Below are 23092 nucleotides of genomic sequence, written 5' to 3'. Positions count from 1 at the left end.
ACAGTAAGAGACTGATTCACCCACCCACAGACATGTGCTCACATACACGACATTATACAAAGGTCTGCCTGGAGTCTCCCAATAATAGCAGATGGTCTTTTTGCTCCACCATCTCTCTCTCTCTCTCTCTCTCTCTCTTTCTCTCTCTCTCTCTCTCTCTCTCTCACACACTCTCTCTTTTCTCTTGCTCTCTCCACCAATCTCTTTTATGTCTTTCCACCTTTCTGCTTTCCTCTCCTTGTCCATCTGTTGCTATATTGCTCACTTTACCGGTCTTTTTGCCGTCTTCCTCTTTGTCACTCTTTCCTCTACCTGCTCCAAACTCCCCAACCCCTCCCACCCCACCCCCCCCACCCCCACCACCATGCCCCCACCTTAGCTTTCTATCTGTCTACACCTCTTGTTTCTTCCATATTTGCTATGTCTGTCTTGCTTAATTCTCTCTTGCTTATGATCTGTGCTTTTGGGACTGTGTGTCTGTGTGTTTCCTGTGGGAGGTTACTTGAGTTGACAAGGCCACTAGCAGTGCCTTGCCATGCCACCTTGATGCTGTGCCAGTGTTTGTGTGTGTATGTGTGTACGTGTGTGCCTCTGGACTAAGCAAACACCAGAACTGTGTGTGTGTGTGAGTGTAGTGTGTGTGTGTGTAATCGGGTTGACAGGGTTGGCAGCAGGCCCTCACCACCTTGTCTGTATGCCAGTGTGGCTCAGCCTTTTTTTCAGTTTTTCAGGCTGCATTTGATGAAGCTGAATTTGATACAAAAAACTGCTTTTTCTTTTCTCCCCATGTTTATGTTTCTCTCTCTCTTTCTCTCTATCTGTCTATCTATCTATCCAAAGTAATCCACGTCATAATTATGTAATGAATCAAAGAAATGCACAACATCATGGCATGTCAATAATCAGAGTTTTGATAAATTGCCAATTTCAACTCGCTATATTGACCAGACAACGCCAGCCTCGCCTCTGTTTACTCTATTTCTTAGCAATGTTCTACCTTATTCGGCTGATATCAACACTCTCTCAGTAGAAATTACCACGTTGTTCTAAAACGCCTAAAAATAGAGACACTGCAGCAGAAAATATTGGAAAATTAGGTGTTAAATGTTGGAGCTGGTGTTCAGACTGCTGTAATGTCAAACTGCATTTTCTCTGCTCTCACATTCTGTCTCGTCACGCTTTCCTAAAATATAGCACAAGGAGTGAACCAACCGAAATGGCTCGGAGCTAAGAAGAAGAGGGTAGAAAAAAAAAAAAAAAATCTCTGAGGCATCCTCTTTTCCTCTGCCACTTAATTCCCCATCAGCCTCTCTCCCTCTGCTGCGTTTCCTTCCTTACCTCCTCTCTCTCTCTCTCTCTCCATCTACCCCCACTTCTTTCTGTTTTTCTTCTCCCCTATCTTTGTCTCCTCCTTTCCCTCCCACCTGGCATCTTTTTCTCTCTATCTCCCTCCTTCACTCTTTTCATCCTTCTGCCTCTGAATCATTAATGCCTGCCATGTCATGATCTGTGTGGATGTGAGCTGCTTTCAGAATGATTATTCCTTCTTACTGCGTTCACTTGATCTTCCACTTGCCGCTGCACATTGGCAGCAAACTCACGACTTCTAACACAGCTTATCATCAAATATTCACTAAAAGGTTCGAATTAACATAAATGACATAAACGTGTATTTGCACACGCTTTCTTGCCGTCTCTCCCTCCCGCTCTCTCTTCGCTAAATTATTGCTTACGATCAATTTGTTTGTATTTCGTAGGAGTAAATAAGAAGACGCCAATATCACTCAATGAGCAACCTTATCTGACAGGAACAACACCGTAGATTCACGTTTTTCTGCGTTTGCGTGTGTCTCTATGCCTTGCCTTGAGTGAATCTTATCCATTTTCAGATTTTACTGCAGCACATTATGCAACAGATAGCCCACATTCTCTGAGCGGACTTTCTCAGTCAGACAATCTCCCTTCTTTTCTCATTGTTTCGCTCAGTCTCACTTCCTGCAGTCATTCTATATATACAGCGTCTGCTCATCCGACACTCTTCCTGTTCCCTTCGTTAAGCTTTTTTTCTCACTCTGACAGACTCCAAACGGGGACAAAAGATGAAGCAGTGTTGGCCGTCGAGCTGTATCTCTATTACTGTGAACAACAACCTCATCATTTTCAAACAAAGTTTACAATCAGCTGCAATGATGGACGCAACTGTAGTTCTAGATGTTTAGTCTGTCAGCAAGTTCTTGTACTTAAATGGCAAAATAAGGTACTTTTCAGTACTTTTCAAGATAACACAAGCACTTTCTGAGCTGTGGTTAAGGTTTATATGTGTTTATATGTTGATTTCCGTGGCTAATTCTTTTCATAAAAGCACATTTATGCCACAAAACCACAAAGAAAATCATCTTGAGATTCAGCTTTTCTGATTTGGGGACACTGGTGGTCACAGGCCTTTCATTAGATTGCAGTAAGTATGAACCTCGGTGAGAAATATGTCGTCTTTCCTGTGAGTAATAAAAGCCGCCCCGCGTTGTGCCACTTGAATGCTTTTAATGTGAATCAGCAGCAGTGGTAAATTTTTTGGTTTTTATTAGCAGTAACATGATATGGATATGAACGGGATAGACTGGATTACACGTCTGCATCGTTTTCCTGTCAATCCCCTCTACATAGATCGGCAATTTTAATCAGCGCGAGAATGGCAGACTCCACCGCTAACAATAAAAACCATTCAATATTCAATTTCAGGCTATTGCTGAAAAAATGTTCACTATAATAATAGTGTCAAAAACAAGGTTTGATTTCATGAAAAATGGAAGAATATAACTTAAAGGATAAGAACTTTATATCATTGATACTTAAATAGTAATAAATTGTTTCCCAATGTCATATAGCCTAATTCTCAAAAATAAGGTAAAAAAAGAAGTGATATCAATATCAGCAGTTAATTCAATCCACAACTTTAATGTTCTATTTACTGTCAGTCGGTCGTAGGAGTGTGTTTATATTCGAATCAGCTGTTGCACACATGAACACACGCTGGAAACCGTACAGTATGCAGAGTCAGGGTGAGCTGCAGTCTTATATAAGAGCTTCAAACATCTAAGAAAGCTCTGCACCGCTCAGCCAGAGAGAGTGGCAGGGGAAGACGGAGGGAAGACGGAGGGAAGACGGAGGGAAGACAGCCAGAACTGAGGAGAAAAAAAAAAAGAGGGGACGTACGAGACGAGGGGGAGAGGCAGACAGGGACAGAAATAATGGAGTAATTATCAGTAGAAAGAAGAGGATGGATGTGGAAGGGATAGAGAAGCGGAAAAGTAAAAAAGATGAGATGCAGAGTCATGAAGGAGGAAGTCAAGGGGGAAGGAAGTCTGTGTAATATTGTCCTTCCTACAGTGAGCGTTTCACATTGTAGAGTTTGTCATTTAACTTCAATAACAAACAGATGATTAGTTGATTAACAAGAGGCCCGGGTCATTCATGTGATGACACAACAAATGTTCTTTTACTGAAAAATGTGTTTTGCTTATTGTTATTGTAAGTTTGAAGATATTTGAGCTTTATCGTGCAGAATGATGTACGTGCAGAGTTTGACGCTAGAAAGCTGTTTTAAATTTCATCTGCTGAAGAAGAGAAAGTCTCTTTGTGCTCGCTGAATATGAAAAAGAACGAACCTGCAAGCATTATTTGTGGCATCGCAACTAGTTACACAAGTGTGATGTGGAAACTCGAAGCCTCCGGTGCACATACACGCAGAATGTACTTTTCAGTGAAGTAGGAGACATCTCGTATCTTGCATTTCAACTTTGGTAGAGAAAATGTTTACATATTCATAGATTGGGGGGATTTTTCCATGAGGGAGAAGGATGAAAAAAAAACCATATTGGATTCAGATTATTATTCAAAGCAGAGTATGTGATATAGATGTGATCTTTAATTAGTTGTGTGGCTGCTTAATTCCATGTTGAAATGTCTAATACAGGTGATGCTTTGGGGGAAAAAACTGATATTTCAAACTAGAATTTATTGGTCGGATTAAATGCTTGTTGCTCATTTTGTAGTTAACCTTAACAAACATCTGTCTGTATTTACCACAGAGAAAGAAGGAAAAAGTTCTTTTCGTGTCTGCAGATGCAGGAGGCCAATACGCTACTGTTGACTATAATAAACATCCAGTATACTGTCTACCACATGCTAAGACAATGTGAACACAACACCGGTCAGAGCTATAAGTGGGGAAAAAAACATTAAAAATGATCACATGCAAGCTTGAATAACAGGAAGAAATAGGTGGAAGACTGACTGGGAATGGAGGAAAAGTGTGAGGAGGAGTCTATAGAGTGCGGAAGAGACGGAGAAGAAAGACCTCAGACAGCAGGGTGGATGTTATTTAGGAGGATGAAGAAAGTAAAAGGGGAAAGGAGGTGAGAAAAAAAAAAGGCTTTGAAAAAAAAGGGTTTTTAAAGTAACAATCACTTGAAAGAAGTATTTGTCCTAGCTTTTATCTGTACACTGAAGGAGAGCACATTTGATCACTTCAAATCACAAAGAACACCTTGTCGTCTTTGCATTAATAAGTATCCGTTGTTTTTTCATACACAGACTGATGGAGTGCCTGAGTGACAATTTACGTCCTAGAATCTTAAGAATATATCCAACTTTAACCAATTGTCAAAAGATGAAATTTGTGATAAAAGTGGGTCTCTGTGTGTGTGTGTGTGTGTGTGTGTGTACTTAACGCGCCGCTGCATCTCCTTCAAAGTTGATTTTAGTCTTCTGAAAAGTTGTGCTCAGTGATTTCACAGCCCCTGTCAGTGCCTTTTGTTGAAAAGTCAGCTGAATGTCAGCTTAATGTGCTACTTTCTGAGACGTATGAAAAAAAATTGCTTTAACAGCAGTAGTAGCTGCATTTTAAGGTGCCATATGGATGTCTCTGTGTGTTTCTCTCTGCCTGGCTTGATATCTGTGTGCCCAATTAAGCGGCTTTGTTTTGTTTTTTTTTTTGTTGTTTTTTTTTTCCCAACACTCTGGTCTTAAGGCACACTTTGTTGTCAAATATACTATAATCCCTTTTAGGCCTCATCTCGTTTAACTCATGACAGCAGCTGACCAGAAATGTCTCTCTTTTCCTCTCCAGCTTCATTTTTGATCCCTTCATCTTCCTCAGATTCTCTCTACAACCTCCACCCCCCCCACCACGCACACACACACACACACACACACACACACACACACACACACACACACACACACAGACAGACAAACCTGTTTCCCTTTTCTGCTGTCTAAATCTCTCGCTTTGTTTCACACAATAGCAGCGCTTTGTGTTGTCTCCTTTTGGCTTTCATTGCTTTTCATAGCTCTCTGAGTGGGCAATTAATGTCTGAGAAGTTCTGATTGTTGTTGACACAGGAACTGAACCAGTTACAACATCATCATTTATTAAAATGCTTCTTCCTCGACCTTTTTGTTTGCATTTGAAAACAACTTTCTTTGCCGCAAACTACTTCACATGGAATCTGTTTTTACATCCTAATGCGAAAATTGATCTTGACTCAGAAAATGAGCCGCGTTCAGAATAATTTATAGCGGCGCAGCACCTTTGACCTCCTGTTTGTTTATTATTACGACTCCACTCGAAGTAAACCGTTTCATCTACACACTCTCTTCTCTCTTTGTCTCTCTCTTATGATGATAATTCCTGGACAGCGATTTGCATTTGCTGCATCATACACATGTAAGAATGTATAGAAAATTACCAAATGGCCTGCATCAGTGTGGACATCAGTCTGGTCCCCACGATATGATATTATCATGATACTTGATTCACCATATGATATTGCGATTTTAAACATTTTGCAATATGCTGAGTATTGCATTAACATATTTTGATTTATTACCTTTTTCAACTGCAAATTATGTTCCGAAGATAAAGTTTTCAGTCTGTTCACCTCACTTCAGTCATTTCTATTGCAGCAAAATGGGATTATTGGCTGACAAACGCTGTCATAAAAACCTGTTTTTTTTGCATGCACTTAACAGACTGAACTGTTTGTATTACATTCTACATTGTCCAACTCGCCTGAATACAAACGTGTGTAGACTACTGTAGTATTACGAGTCCTTTGAACAATGCAACTTGTACAAAACAGTTATGCAGCCCCTTCAGGCACTGGGGAATTTGAAAGTAAATTACTGTTAAATTGAAATTAAATTAAATAAAACATGCCTCTTAAATTAAAATAAATAAAATGTGCTACTGTTCGCTGCTGGCCTTGGGACTAAAAAGTTCAAAGACATTTGGACAGTAAAGCATTCTTGCTTAGAAAGAGGAGCTGATCGACATGCTCTGAGGTCAGAGGGCTCCTTTGTGCTGTGACGATGTCTCCAGGCGTCAAGAAGACTCCTCACCTACCCCTATCCTAGTACCTGGGATACAAGGGTATCTTTTCACCAGCTGGGCCAGGAAAGCATAGACTTGCTCATGTGCTTTCTACCAGCTCAGTGGGTCTTCTGTGAGTGCCAGTGGTGTGACTTCCTGGTATCTTTTCACTACCTCCTCATGATTTTGGTGGGGCTCCGACATCACCATAAGTTTGACCAAGTCTGCCGGCCCACATGACTTCCAGGATCCTCTTCAGTGTAGCCAGGTTCTTCCTGATGTTCCAGGGTTTCTGGCTCAGAGATGGTCTGCTGCCTCATGTAGAATACACACAAACGTAGTTACTGTGACGTCACCCGTTGGTTTCTGAAGAGCGGTTTTGAAGCTCAAAGTGAGCCGCTCTGGCCGTCGCCATCTTGGCAGTACGTGACTCTGCTTAACTCCCAGCCAATCAAAAATTGGCAAAGAGGTGGGCTGAATGGCTGAAACAAGCCACCTAGTGGCTGGCGGACCTGTCACTCAAAGCAGCCATGTCTTTCATTATGCATAACTTTACAGCTTAATAAAATTTAAACGGGTGGGTTATAAAAAAATTCACCCCCCGTACAGTTGTCATGAAAGGGGAAGTTAGCTACAGAGACCAGAACCATTTTTTGTACCAGGCTGTAAACATGTTTATTTCTGTGTAACATGGGGGTCTAAAGGGATTGACTCGCTTTTGGAGCCTCAAGTGGCCATTCAAGGAACTGCAGTTTTTGGCACTTCTGCATTGGCTTCATTTTACAGCCCCGGAGGTTGCTGCTTGGCGCACACACATGTACACGAGAGAGAGAGAGAGAATAAATATGTTAACTTGAACTAAGTATGCAGCAAATATGTTGTTTCTATTTGGTAAAGCAAGCCATTGGCAACTATATAATATTATAGTTAATTAGTCTTTAAGAGCAGTGACATTTCTTACATTCTACCATTATTATTTCAATGTTTGCTACCCTGTTAACCTGAAGGGTTATAGCCTCAGCAACCCCTCTGGCAGAGGTTTCCTGTCTCTCCTCTGGGGACAGGAACAGCAGGGTTTTAAACCTGGGCTTAAAGGGTTACTGTGTAGAGGGTGTTCTTCTTAACTGCACCGGTGTATTGCTTCTTAAAATCTTGACCGATGATTTGTTTGATGTCTTTGACCAGTGCTGTGTCAACTCTTGTAACAACAGCTGTGCGAGCAGCGGTGCTACAAGTGTCAGAGTTGGACTCTTTTCCTCAGACGTCACAGTGGTCGCCACTTGCATCAACTTCAAGGCCTGGACAGTTTCTTCAGCATTCCCGATATCCATCTCAATCAAAGTCAAGAGTGCTGACATCAGTCTTGATTTTGTAGATTGGGAGCTCGAACAATTTCTGTTTTTTCTCCAAAGCGTGGTTTGCAATTGTGCTTCTGTTGAAAAAGCCAGTTAACGCGCTGTACTCTCCCCAATGTGCCTGGCTACAGATCATTTCTGATTTCTTTCACCGATGTCCCCGTCTTTGTTTTGACCTACTTCCTACCAGTCTTGCTGACTGTGACCTCTGCTGACCTCACCAGAAAAAAACCCCAGTGGACTGAAAAAGCAATTGATTTTATTATTCTAGTACGAAAAAGCTTAATTCATATTTGAAACATTAATAATTTATATCAAACAAAGATCACGTTTTCTATGTGCACGGTTGAGGAAACATAGACTTTTGCTCCATTAGAATTTGAATGAAGCCGTTTTACTTCTGTGGCCACATGCTACATCTAACACTAACAGAAGAAATATGATCGCGGCTGCCTGAGGAGGAGCTGTTTGTATAACTAAACCTCTGATAAGAGTCACTGGCCACCGGTTTTTTTTCCCCTCCTCTTACTCATCCCTGCTCCAAGTGCATCTCTCAGTTCATATGTACTAACACAATTGCACAATTATTGTGATTCCTATTCATCGCCTGTCTCTGTTCTCTCACCCTTCCACTAGAAAGGCTAATATATGGCTTTAGTTCCATCTCCCAGAATTAACTTCCTCTTCCACTGCTGTTGCATTTCTCCTACTTGACATTTTCACCGTTTCCTTTCATATTAGCTCTCTCATCATCTGATCGTTGTATATTTATGTGACGGGGTACTGTTCTTAGTTGTGGTTACTCACCCTTACAATATGGATGATAATGTGCAGATTTGAATATTTCAACTAGGATTAAGTTCTCTTCTTCTTCACCCCTCTTGATTATTCATTCAGTCCTTTCATTTGCAGCCCTCACTGTCTTACATATCCAAAACTCTTGGTGTATAGGTTTCCCTGAATATATGGTGGTCAATTTATTACTGAATTGTTGAAACCTTTCAATATGAATTTTCCGTTCTTCACTGTTCTCAATGGAAAGTTCAAGCCAAAACACACTCAAATGAGTCATAAAAAAATCCACCAAGGATCTTCTTGACTAGAGTTGCAAACACGGACAGTTTTGCCATAACTTGAATGTGTCACTCATCCTGATTTTGTTACAGAAGTTATTTTTTATTGACACACAGTGTAAAGATGAAGGAAGGATGATGGCATGCAACACGGGTCACTCAGCTGAGAGACGAGCCACGGATGTTATGTGATATCCGCCTGAACCATTAGGCCACCAGGACGCCCCTAGATAGTATTTTTAACATGGCAGTAACATCCCGATGTGCATTGTGGCAAACCGCCCATTTTCTTACAGAGGTTAATATGGGATTTAAGTTCTCTCCTCCTTTACATTTAGTCCTTCTCCGTTCCACCTCATTTTTTTTTTCATTCCCTTGTCTCTTTTCTTCATTCCATGTCTTGCATATTAATGTGAGGAGGGTGTTTCTCTGTACTGTGTCTGCTCACCCGTGTACAAGACAGACAATTTAGCAACTTCCAGCAGAATTTTTTCTTTTCCTCTCTCCTCCTCCTCTCCTCTCTGAGTCTAACACATACTAGATAGGATATTATTCTGCACAAAACTTTTATCCAGTCATACAGCAGTAAATATTGAAAATACTTGACTTTTTCTGTCTTATGTGAACAACTATCTGACTGGATTGTGGTACTCAAATACAAGTCTTAGAGACACACTTGATACATTTCTACTGCATCAAAGGTCTGGTAAGGGTGCATTACATGATGATATTTCAATACAGAAACTCCAGAGTGTCTGTATTAATGGGAGATGTGAGATCTTTCTTGTATAACCAAGTTGAGCATAAAAAGGTGCGATGTTCAAGTGGAGACACTGGTGTCCACTTCATTGGTGATCATTGGTGAGTTCTTCACTGTGTTCATTGTTGAAAACGTTGGGTTTTACAGTTATTCTGCTGGAGGCTTGATTTCACAGCTTCAACTGATACAGTTTTGTGGTTCTTACCTGTGTTTTTTGGATAGTTTTGTTCAAAACAGGAATATTAGGTGTTTTAGTGGCATTTCTTCAATAAAGCCACTGTTTCATGGCAAATCAAGCACAATGGTCTTGTACTTCAGGCAAACTGAACACATATTTCTAAGTCCAGTCATCCTTAAATGCATGTTTTTCACTGCCAATCTGTCTTTTTTTGTATTGACTAGTTTTGAACAAGACATTTTACTTTATCAACCAGAGCTCCTACATTCCACAACAACCTTGCTAACTGGCAACTAGTGGGCAGCTGAGTGCTGACTGCATAGGTGAGAGTGATATGTCAAACAAAATTTGGTTGATTAAATAGTCATTTGGTCCGGATCCTGACTGGAGTCTATTGACTATGTATGGTGTACGTACTGATAAAATCATTTTGAACTACCTCTAGTTTCATTACAGTAAATAGACGGTGTGACCGATGCAGCGATGTGTGTTTTTCTGTATGCACTAGTCTATGTTGGGTGTGTTTTGGATATTTTAAGAAGAGAAACAGCATCTGAGACATTTAACTGCAGACGCATCTTTTCCTTGTTTTAAGTGACTCTGGGCCAGATGGGCAGACTGACAGTCCCCATAATATTATACTGATATCATGAGAAGAATGTCATAAACTCTGTGTTGAATGGCTACAACAGAACACAGTATGTTAAGATATGATAAACTAAAGGGACAGGGAAATATCATTTGACATACCGTATCTGTTACTGGATTCATGACACAGTAGTTTAATGGAGTGGAAACTATTACACACTTCTGTCTTTGCCATTAATAGTATCTCTATCTCTCTCTTTTTTTTTTTTTTAGGAATTTTGTGCATTTACATAAAAACAAAAACATTGTAGAGCATCAATAAATTCCCTTTTGTTTGTTTCTTTCTCACTCTTACGGGAGGATTGTTGATTTGGACTGTGCGCGATGTTATTTTTGTTGTCTAGATAGCGATATTGTTTTCTGTGACAGCAAATTGAAGGCCTATTGTTCTATTTTTTTTTTTTTTGTATATTGAGTCCCCCATTACAACTCCCCAATACACACAAGCCTGCACAAACAAACATTCTTTTTCTCTCTCCTTTGTTTTAAGCTTTCATTCTTTCTTTTTTCTTCTCCACTGTTCAGCACAAAGAAGGCCTAATATAAAATATGCCTGAGGCCAGGAAAAGGCTTTTATATTTGTTTTTTAGCCTCATATTTAAAAGGATCAGAGCTCCAAAACAATATGTAGTACCCTTAAATCTGAGAATACATTTGGAAGCGGTGCATTTCTAATGTCGCTGGAAAAGTTTGAGGATAAAAAGGTCATGTTTCAAGGTGCAGTCACAAAGAAATCATCACAAACCCTTTTTTTCATAATAAAGAAAAACGTTATGAGCTACAATAATCTGAAGTGTGCAAAGACAATGTTATCATAACAGAACACACAGTGTTGCCACCATAATGAGCTTGAATAATAATCTTACAAAAACAGATTTGTATATATTTGAGCTTAATTAAGATATACTTCATAGACAGACTACAAAGTTTGTTTGCTGAAATGACTTGTATTCATTGTCATTAGGAACCAGAAGAGCTTACTGAGAAAACAGACATTCATCGTACCTTTAGGGAACCTGAGTTATAAATATTGTTACATACGATACGGCTTTACACACACATACACGAATCCACCAAATTAAATAATAAAATACACAGTTTCTGATCTGACGCCCCTATCGACAGGACAACCTCATATATCTCTGCCTTCCAAAACTTACCAATCACTGCTGAAAAATATGTTTTTTGACAAAGCTATGGTTAAGGTTCGGTTAAGTTTAGGCTCAAAAAAGAATTGGTTAGGTTTAGGGGGACCTTTGTTGTCATGGTTACACTAATAACCACAAGGTTACGATTATGGTACAATCCAGGGTTAATGTCCCATGTTTGTTGACTCATCCATCCGCCCCGTCTTACTTAGACTCATTCTATGATAACGTCACCGGTCAGAATTACAACAGCTGCTGAAAGGCTTTGTCTGAAATCAATAATCGTTTGTGTTCGGGAACATCTGTGCGGTGCTGTTCCGAAACGTGACGTTGCTACTGCCGGAACTATCTTTCTACATAGAGTTTGACTTTGATAATGGCCATCAGTAATATATATCATTTCATTATAAATGTAATTTATATTTAGGTTAAACAAGAAAAGGTTAGATTTCTGTCTGAAGGGCATGATGGGGTCTGGCTGGGGCTACTTCTGTGTCAGCCACATACATTCCTCGCGCAGGACGGGTTTTTTTTTATTGATTATATTGATTATTCCGCCAGTTAAACCCTTGCCGTCACTGCTCCAAGTAAAGAAAATCCCTCCATGACGACACTAAGTATAAGGAAAAGACCAACACCAAATCTCTGTCTGGAAGCAACAATTAGGAATCCTGGTTTGAACTAATATCACAGAAGAGCAGGAGTCGAGAGTGTGTCGCCATCTCACCGCGGTGGAGTTCCCCGCCAGAGAGGCTCCCTGCCCCGGCGTGCCATATTTCACAGATATAGACATTGAAACTATAGTGAAAGGTGTAATGTTGCTGGTACGATGTTAATATGACTATCAACAGATCATTTTCACCGTCTGTCACAGAAAAAATAGGTTAGACGGCAAACCTCTAGATGACACGTGGCTCACACGGGCCGCGTTGCTGCTTGAACCTGTTAACATCTCCTCTGCTCTCTGGTGGGGCTCAGCCCTTCCACACACACACATGCACACACACACACACACACGCACGCACGGAGCAGAGCAGAGAACAGGAGAGACAGGTGAAGTGAAGATGACAACCACACTTCTTACGTTACTGCTAGTGCCATAAAAGGTTCGTAAGTAAAAAGCCAAAAAGAGTCATTTATTAAAGTAATCGGCCCAAAAGATGGACAGACGTCAACCCCAAATGTCTGAAATTCAGGCCAAAATATCTGTTTTTTTTAAAGGTACCCAACCTGAATCTGGTGACAGTGACATGGATGCTAGAAGCTAGCATGATCTTCTGAGTGGATCACTGGGAAATAAAAGAAAATATGGCAAGGCTTGTAAAACAGAATTCCTTTAGCTGTTTGTTTGATCAGGTCCAAAAGTTCTGTAATATATGTTGATATATATCAGTATATTGATATATGAGATTAATGTTGCTAGGGGAAACACTGGGTTGGCTCACACTGACAGGCTCATGCAAGCATGAGAAATCACGAGGAGACACAACCTTACACATGTCAGAGTTTTATCAAGGTAAAAGACATTCATAAAAAAGTCACGCACATTCTCTTTTAATGAATCAGCACACACAAACCAAACACACACACACACACACACACGCGCACGTTATTCAAATCAGCTCCAGTTGATTAAACCTGTCACATCAGACCGGTCTAAACAGAAAAAAAAAGGATGAAGGGAGTGAAAAAAGGTGGAACATAATCAAAGAGAGACAGAAAGAAAAATATGACAAGCTGTCCTTCACATCTATTAGTGATTGAAGAGATCAGAGAGGCACAGACGCCCACACTCCAACACACTCCGCTTCAAATCCTCGCAGGCGATCGCTAAAATTCGAACAATTAAAGTGTGAACGGTCAAAGTTGAGAAGTTTAATACTAGACCAAAGGGTGTCAACCTTTTCATTTTCTCTTGCTTTGTCTCTCTTTGTCATATCAACACACTGAAGTAAACAACAACAGGCAGGTCAATGCAGGAACAGTGAGAAAGAAATATTAGCTTTGCAGTCCCCGTAGTCCGTGCAGTCAATGTACGCTGTGCCCTGCCTCCAATCTTGGGACACATTTGTCATCTGTAACTTTGTCAAACTATCATATTTCTTTTCTCTGCTCTCCCCCGAACATGTACAAATCCCAAAAAGAGTTTGTGCAGTGACATGTGGATTCAGGTTTCATGTGTATTTTTTTTTGTTGTTGTTATTGCTGTTATCTTCTGAGGTCCATATGAAAACATCTAATATGATTAAATCATTTTAGATGTAGGAAAAGTGTGTGTGTGTGTGTGTGTGTGTTTGCGTGTGGGCATGCCTAGACTGACAAGCCAACTGACCAAGAGTTATACGGAGAGACAGTGGGAAAGATAAATCAGCAAGTCTGAGGGCAGATAAAGAGTCAGATCAAAGCGCTCTGACATTTGATAACAGATCCGAGGATGATGACATTTGACTCAGGCTGACACAATGGGGCTCATTACAGGTGTACAGGTGAGGTGAGAAAGGGGTGAATGACAAACAAGGTAGAACTTCAGCAGATCAAAAGAGAGGATATCTTTGACACAATCGGATTTAATGTGTTTTTTTTAAAGAAATGAGATAAAGTTTGTTTGGTTGAGTTTATCACATTTATTCACCTGCTGCAGGCAGAGACAGTGACATGAGATCCAAACAAGTCCAGTTAGAGTAATAGATGTGTGAGTTTGAAGACTTATCAGATGCCAAACCTCTGAAACATCTGCATTGGTTTATAATACATGCACATATTTGATTGGCCAATGCTGTGTGAGATGACTTTGCAGAAAAAGTTCAGACAGATCCGATGTATTTGCTGGAGCGTTCTGTGTTCTGAGACCTGCTGCTCTTCCAAACATTACGTACCTCCGGCCGCTCGGTTGATTGACAAGAGATCAATCAAATACCAAGAGCACAATGAGCGCTTGCGCCAAAGAAATAATAAACTACATTAAAACTACCGCTCTAACATTATGTCACTACGTTTCGGGAGCCTTCGCACCTCAGAGCCTGAAATCATTGCAATCCAATTTTACACTTGCATAAACATTTTAATCCAAAGCCACAAGGTACACTCTTAAATATATGGACTCCCTCTATTTCTGTCTGTTTCTCTGAGCTGTTTTTTAAGCTTCAGCTTATTTTTTTTTACCAATTTCTGAATGTGTCTGAGACAATAAATTGGGCCTTAGGGGCATTTTTCATGATTCTGCTGTGCTGCTTCTTGTCCATATTTGACTAAGGGGATTCGGTAATGGCTTCTCCCCGTGTCCCTGAACCACATACAGTTTCCAACAGTGGCTGGCACATAGCATGACTGGGTATGCAACCGAGAAGCCGTTATGGCCTTAACACAATGCCATTATCGCTGTAACACAGTGCTAATGCTCTCTCTTGCTCTTTCTCACAGCACAAACACACACAGACACACATAAACACAAGCACACTTTTACACACTAAAACTGCGTCTCTCTGGAAACTAATGGGTTGTGTTCCTAGAAAGACATGGATACTTAAGAGCTGGTTAGGGGCTGAACACAGATGGTGTGTGTGTGTGTGTGTGTGTTTGGGGGGGTAGGTGGGTGGGTTGGGGGCGGCATTTGTAAGCCTTGTAGTTTGTGCGTTTACACACAGACTTACAGATGAGAGCATCCGGCCATGCAAGCATTGATGTTGGTAATTTTCCTGCAGAAACTTGTCCATCAGTGTGTCTGTATGGTAATGACTCCTTGCCCTTACTGAAGGTGTGTGTGTGTGTGTTTAAACAACATTCTGCTTTTATATGTCTGTTCATAGACACTCGTCTTGTGTTTAGCTGTGCCATGTCTTTAGCTATACTTAAACTTGGGCTCACAGCAGCATAGCAACCATTATTAGAAATGATAAAGCATACATACACAAACACAGAGACAGTTAACTACAAGAACACAGGGTGTAGATTCATTGATGTAAATATACAAACACATAAACACACACATCTTTAGTATACATCCCTATTCCACAGTTTCCATTTGTATAAATGGCCTCCTGTGTGTATTTAATGTTGAAACAGAGAACAGGGACCAGGCATTGTCAGCTGTATAGCCCTGAACCTCTCTCCTCTGTCTGCTCTGATGACTCTTACTTAGCCCTCTTCATCACTGGTGGTTAAAAGAGCCAGAAGAGGATGACAGCAGAGAGGGATGAAGAAAAACTGGAGAGAGAAGGTATTTTTCACTGTCATGTCATCTGTTCTTCTACACATGGCTCTGCATTCGCCCAGCCCTGGGCAACGTACAGTATCGTATGTCCTGGTAGACCAGTAATTCAGTGATGTGGATCTAATTTGCATGTTGCATCTGCCATCTGTTTGCAGTCTGTATGTGCATTCTGATACCAATTTAACATAAAATGGGGCTGCTTGGGAACTTGAGCAAATTTAACTGACTGTTTCATTGCTAATCTTGTTCCGTGCACTGATGGCTCCACATTTGGCTTTCTAACGGAATAATATGGCTCTTGTGGCTCATTTCCCACTATAGCAAAAAGGCCTGTGGTTCACTGAGTTTTTTTTTTTTTCACTCCATGTGAGAGTTTCCTCTGGGTGGTCCAGAATCCTCACATAGTATGAAGACATACAGGACAGGTGGACTGGAGCTAATGAATCGCCCATAGGTGTAAGTAATGAACAGAATAGGATTGTGAGAGCTTTTCTGTCCGTTTGGGTTAGCTGTGATAGACAACAGGTCCTGGCTGTACTTATGTCTTCTACTCAGTGCATGCTTGAATAACTTCCAAGTCCTTATGGCCCTGAAAAAGAAATAGTGGGTAAAGAAAATTAATTCATGAATTCCTTTCGGTTCTTCTATCTCTTTAGAATCTTTGTGTTTTTATTTTTGTAGAATCCAGTTTTCAGTCAATTAAAATCTATTTATATGAGTAAAATCCAGACCACAGACTCTAAAATTTCGCAGTTCTCTAAGCCAATCTTACCAGATAATACAGAGATACAACAGCTGCTAGTCGATTGGTTTCTACTAAGGAGGAAATAACGACAGTTTGGCTCGGATGTTTCTGGGTGTGCACGGAGGAAATTGGCTGAAGCAATAATACGTCCTCTTTCTGTGTGTATATTGCTTTGGGAGGCATAATCACTACTACCTGCCACACTGTGCTTGATGGGTAGAGGACTGAGGGGAAGATTTAAATGGAAAAGACACATATATTGTGAAGGGTGGTGGGGGATTCGTACATGATTCTATTTGCATTCACCTTAAACTCTCTACTCTGGGAGATATTGGCAATTTTGAGTGTTGGTAAATAAGACATGGACCATGAGTGGACTAGTTGGAGGCAGAGCAGGAACGACAGAGAGATGAGATCTATGGAGGAGTGGGTGTTTCACAGAGTGATAGAGAGGGAGGGATTTCACTACCCTGCATGTATCAAGTACTGTATAAAGAAACACATCTTTAGCCAGACTTTGCTTTATACTTCAGTATCTTATAATATGGTGGAGTATTGTATATTATATCTACTCTAGTATTATCTATTGTAGTTAGGTATAAAAAGGAACACTGCATGACAATTTTATCTGTACATAAAAAGGTAATTCAATTTGCACAAGCAAAATGTCTGATTTGAAACAGACTATGATTAAAGTTAGGGTACACAATTCTGCACTCTGCCTGTGCACTCATTGCACGTGACCACAGTCTTCCACAAGGCTAGGTAGACATATCGGCAAAACTAGTGAGCAAGTTGCTAGTTCCACCTATACCTACAACAGCTTGCACTTCTAAACAAAGCAAGAAAAGAAAGAAGAAGAAAAGGCTACAACCAAAAAGAGGTTGGATAAAGCAAGAGGTCAAACCAGAGTCAACATCAGTATGGCGTGGTGATGCCATGGTGGTGATGCCATGGTTGCTGTATTTCTGTTGAACAGGTAACTATCTGGTTTGATTTGTTTGTGGGTGAATTTCTTATTTTCCTGAACTATGTAGCCAGTGTAGCTAGCTACTTATGTAGCTACCTTGTGTATTAACCCAACACTAACATTAGCCACTCTGTAGGTGTAAGATAGTAGACAATCAAGCTATGTTTCACTATTCTTTGACAGTAATGTGGGTGTCATTGAGATGCAGTAATTACTGTCAGATATGTAATTGTGATATTCTTTCTAAAGGACAATCATTTCCAAAACAGTAGAAGATTGCTGCAGCACCCATATGATGCCACATGCAGAGTCTGACCTGTGTTTATAATCAACAGTCAGGAAACCTCTGGACACACCTTTTCTTCCTTCTTGTACGCATATTGTTTGTGGTAATTATATATGTCTTATATAGAGGTGTAATGGTACGTGTATTCGTCCTGAACCGTCAAGGTAGGAATGTTCGGTGCATGCAGTCATACGAAGAATCCGCTCCATGACCCAAACAATTATTGTCACAATAGTTTAATAATCCACTTACTCTGATGTGCCGAACAATAATTCTAGAGTGAGTTCCACCCGCAACGTTTTGGCAACGCACCACTAAACTGTAGCATGGATGTATACTAGCTGGCTTAGCCAAGGTAGCCTGTTTACCCTAGTTACCCTAGTTACCCTAGTTACCCATGGTCATGTAGTGTTGCTGCTGTCAGAATGACAAACCAGAGACCCATAACACTATTATTAAAATATACTCCATTATCTATGAAAGGATACCGCGTCTCCCTGTCCCCCGCCGCTCTCTGTGACAGTCAGCTTTGAGTGAAGCCGTTCAGTACAACAATAAAAACATTTGACTTGGTCAGACAGCACATTGTAAGAAGCAGTTCTGAGAGAAAAAGATGTATTTAAAAAGTATTGCAGTAAAAGTAGTGGTTTGGTCCCTCTGACTGATATATTATTATATATGACGTCATTAGATTATTAATACTGAGGCATCAGTGTTAGAGCAGCATGTTTCTGTTGTAGCTGCTGGAAGTGGAGCTAGTTTCAACTACTTTATAAGCAGTTAGACCATAAATCAGCATAAAACAGCTGCCAGCAGGTGTCCTGACTCTGCTGAAAGGTTGTTTCGTTTTCTACTGCAGCAACTAAACTGTTTCAGTAACAGTTTTGGCCAGTGAGCCATTGTTAGACATTTACATTTTTCAAAATAAAAGGCCAAAAATGTTATTTTCCACCTTTCTTCATTTCCTGCTGTACCGAAAACATACCGAACCGTGACCCTAGAACCGAGGAACATACCAAACTGTGAATTTTGTGTACCGTTATACCCTTAATCTTATACAAGTTATAGTATTCCCGTAATGTGTTATATATTTTATTGTGTTCCAAAAAACACAATAAACAAGCGTTACACCACATTTGGTTGTCATTATTTGTGCATCATGTAAATAGATAATAAATGTAATGACTTGATTGTTTTTGCTGTAAGTTTAATGAAAAAGCATTTATCATTTTCAAGATTTCATTCAAACAGTGAGAGCAGATTATGCAGAACAATAAATAAATAAAATCTGTTGTATTATTGTCTACACCCTCCTGGGAATAAAAGAAAAATACAAATAAAATCTGCTATGTACATATGTTCATCCACTCAATGTAAATATTGGTATTGCAGAATGTAAATACTGCCTGATACAGCACTATTACAGCTTACATCCTACTAAAGATGAAACCTTGCTATTGTCCATGTGGATCTGAGTCACGGCCGCATATGATCCAGACACAGCAACTGGGTGTAACAACTCTGTGACCCTATCCCAGTGCTCCATATTGCCTCACAACAAATTTACTATATGGTGTGTAGCAGAACTGTCTGTTACTCCCCCCTGTGTCTGGAAGATTAGCCACTGCCCAGATATCATTCCAGATGCATCTGGCAAGGCACAAGACCCCCCTCTTGTAAAATATAGGCTTCCATATGTGGCAACATAGAAATACAGGAGTCATGATGTTGAGCACAGCACTTTCTTTCCACATCTGTGGGTATCTTTCTGTAGTAACGTTAGCTAGACCTGAGATGGAGCTGCATGTCTCCCATCTGCTGCAGCTTCAGTCTGAACAGCCAGAGCACCATGTTGGTCTGCTGTAGTGTCCAGCTTGAATTCCTCCCACAGCCTGCAAGCTACAGAAGGTAAATGCACGTGTATGCAGGAGCATAGCTCACATGCAGTCATTGGGTAGCACCCCACATTAGGGGCGCGTGGGGTGAGATGAGCCAATTTTTAGAAGATTAGTAGAATGAAAACATCTATATTTATTTCAGGAGGTCCCCTATAAAATGAAATGGTAAGAATACATCTATGACAAAGGGGCCTGAAAATATAATCTCTCAAAAAAAAGTGTTCCTGTGGATGAAATTGCCGCAGGTTAGAGGTAAATTGATCGGAGTGAGTCGGTAAGTTTAGCCATCTGGGGATAAACCGACCATCTGACTTTTTAAGACTACTGAACAATCAAAAACGATGATTCAATATTCCATTCATCAAGGTTGCAGGGAAATATTAATTGTTGCTCCCTCCTTCCAGTCCCTCCAGCCTTTAGAGGTTGAGGTAGCTTCTTCAACGCATCACTCAGTGGGAAAAATGCCTCATAAACTGTGTATTAATATGTGGTCGTATTGTTAAGTTAGCTAAGAAAGTTAAAGCTACAATATGATGAACCAGTGCAGGAGCTTTGGGTTTATAAGTGACTAAGGAGAGGGACATTTGTACTCTTCAGACAGAGAGGACCATTCAAATGTTTTATCGGGATCTATTTAATGTATCATACTTAGCACAGTTTAACATTTTCTGCTCATTGAAAGCAGTTTTTATTTCATCCATTTTCCTCACTTTGTTTGTGTTGTAACTGATTTACCTCCCGTCTCTAATCTTTTCAGATAAATTTAAATAAAAAGGAGGATGATTGATCGTCTAATAATTGGTATGATGTTCAAATTATGTTAAAGGTCACTTTGAACGATTTTAAGGAATGATAATGTAGAAAGACAGTTTTTAAATTGGGGAAAATCCACATTCATTTTGGGATGGCTTAGATTGTATTTTTGGGATGAATCTGGTAGGATGTTGAAAAAAACTACGCACTCAAATGACCACCTGTGGGTCACTACATTAAAAACCTATCAACATCACTGCTACTCTTGCTGGTTTCTCCAAAGTTGCATACCCCAGCTAGATAAAACTGCAGTTGTTGAGTAGTATGCTTTCTTGTGAGGTGCGTGATGTCTTTACAACATAAATAGAGATTATATTATGTCACAAAACAAGATGAAGATGCACCTTTTTCAGCGTAAATGTAGGTGAAGTTTTGAGATTTTGTCGGTGGCAGATGGTGAAGAAGTGTTGGGATGTGTGCTCTCAGAGATGTCACTAGGAACATCCTGAAGCAACATCATGTTTGCAGCAGGATGGAATAAGATTCATGTGAAATGCAATCATATTCTTTTGCACTCAGTCTTTCCTACAATTCTTTTGTTTGTTGCAAATAGTAAATCTTGGTAAATATATTAACTGTAAATACTGAGCAGGGTGCATTAAGAGTGCTCTTTGGCAGAAATTCTATGAGGTGACAATGAGCGCGATGATAGTGATGTTCAATTTCTTGGAGTCTGGTGACTGTGAACGCCATATAGTGTGATTTATACTCATCAAACCAGATCCCTCATACCCTTAACGTAAGCACTTGCATCTGTTATGTCTCTCCACTCATTAGGATCATGTGTTAGGTAGCAGTTGATATTATCAACTTCAGAGAAATAACAGTAACTAATGAATGAATGCTGAAATACATGAAAGAATGTCTGCCTTTTGCTGTATGCCAATTAAGCCCCCACCGTTAACAGCATTTGGGGCTAATTTGTGCCAAAATGTTCAAGCTAAAAAAGCGTTATTGCCATTCTGAATTAATATTATGAACTTTAGGAGTAAAACAACTTTTATCTACTGCTGTGAATGATTTAGGGCTAGAGGGGAACGGCATCTCTTTCAATGTAAAATAAAAAAAAAAAAAGACATAGAGCTCCTTGTTATCTTTAGACCTTTGAAACCAAAATGTGTTAAGAAATGATAATTAACCTCCTCCCTGTCCTCCTTATTAAATTTCAGCAAAGCATCTACTGGTAATATCCCAGAGTTCACTGGAGGAGGGACAGAATGGTTGATGGGATACGAGAGAGGGAAGCACATCTGGTGTTAGAATACACCCACTGAGACACTGAGAGGTTTATGGGGCTACACTGATTAGGACACACACACACACACACATACACACACACGCTGACAAACTCACACACACACAGAGTATCAAATTTTAATCCAGGTGCCAGGAGGAAGAGGGTACATCATAAATAACCTTGTGTGTGTGCGTGCCTATCGTCTTACTGGTGCACCGTACCTGCAAGTGTATGCACTTCGCTGAGCACGGTAGTGGGTGCTTGATTGGATTCAAATGTGTTTGTCACTTTTTGTATATGGTAGTATATGTATATGTGTATAAAGTATGCGCCTGTGGATTTGCATATGTGTGCATGTATGTGTGTGTGTCAGGGTGAAGATGGCCCCTACTGCAATTCTGATTACAATAGCCGAGTGCAGATAATGAAATTTCCTCCTGTCTCAATCATGCACTAATTAAACACTGAAAAGATAGCTGGAGAATGCTTTGTACATGTGTGTGGACATGCGTCTCCTGGCTCTAACCCTTGTCTTCACCTACACAGAACATTTAGCGGTTGTGTGTGTGTGAATCATGATACTACCGAGCGCGTGTAATTTCCCGACGTACCTTGAAACCTTGAAGTCGATCCAGACGGCGCCAGCTATATAGTGAGCCTTGGTTTACATTTAAATCATGCACATTACATTGTGTTTTCGCTCCAGCAGACTTTGTGTATTCCCGGTTTATAGCGCGTCTGGGATCACTGAACTGAAGCTTAAGTGTCTTGTCAATATTAATATTTAACAAAGCTCAACACGGAGATGAGTGAATGAACCAATGAATCAGCCTTAATCACATGCTCGTCACATGCTCTTGTGCTTCTTAATCTTTCGGTAAAGGCGTATTTCAGCGAGTCAACTAGAGAAACTAAAGTTGAGCTCACTGTCCCAATTCTTCAACTTTTTTGACTGCAGCTGGGAAATGCTCCCAGGGTAGCCATTAGTGAATAGAGAGGCTGTAATGAAAAGCTGGAGGGGGTCCCAAAAAGTCTAGATGAAGCACTTGCCACTTTACACTGCATAGGCGTGACATAATAGCTTTCTGTAATTGCCCTGGATACTTTATGGGGGTGCGGAACGAGGTCTGAGAGCTTTAATGATACAGCTGGAGTATTGGATCCATCGCCGCTCTTCACTCAGTTTGTCTTGGATCCTTTTTTTTGTTTGTGTAAGGTTATACTAGATTCAAAGATTCCCTCGAGGATGAAGAAGTTGATGCTTGTTAAACTTTGTCGACTGAGTGTACTTCCTCTTTTTGAGTAACGTATAGTGTGTTAATAAAATCCAGTAGACAAAAAAGTATTATAATTTCACTTAAATGTGCTCAAAGTTTGAACTTCATAAGTAAGTCTTGA

The 23092-nt window shown here is 40.3% G+C and overlaps 1 protein-coding gene across 3 annotated transcripts in view; it reads left to right on the top strand.

Annotated features, from left to right (window-relative positions):
* The window catches only part of LOC122978908 (zeta-sarcoglycan), a 283738-nt gene that overhangs the window by 25915 nt on the left and 234731 nt on the right, over positions 1-23092 (top strand). For 2 of the 3 annotated variants that reach the window (XM_044345985.1, XM_044345986.1), the window contains exon 4: positions 15674-15751. The exons of the other annotated variant lie outside the window; for it this stretch is intronic. In XM_044345985.1, coding sequence (XP_044201920.1) covers positions 15728-15751 — 24 coding nt within the window. In that variant the 5' untranslated portion in view covers positions 15674-15727. The remainder of the gene's footprint in view (positions 1-15673; positions 15752-23092) is intronic. 3 annotated transcript variants of the gene reach the window in all.

This window comes from Thunnus albacares, chromosome 3, assembly GCF_914725855.1.
Source record: "Thunnus albacares chromosome 3, fThuAlb1.1, whole genome shotgun sequence".
Taxonomy (NCBI): Eukaryota; Metazoa; Chordata; class Actinopteri; order Scombriformes; family Scombridae; genus Thunnus; species Thunnus albacares.
The sequence above is the reverse complement of the archived record's forward strand: the minus strand, read 5'-3'. Positions and strand labels throughout refer to the sequence as shown.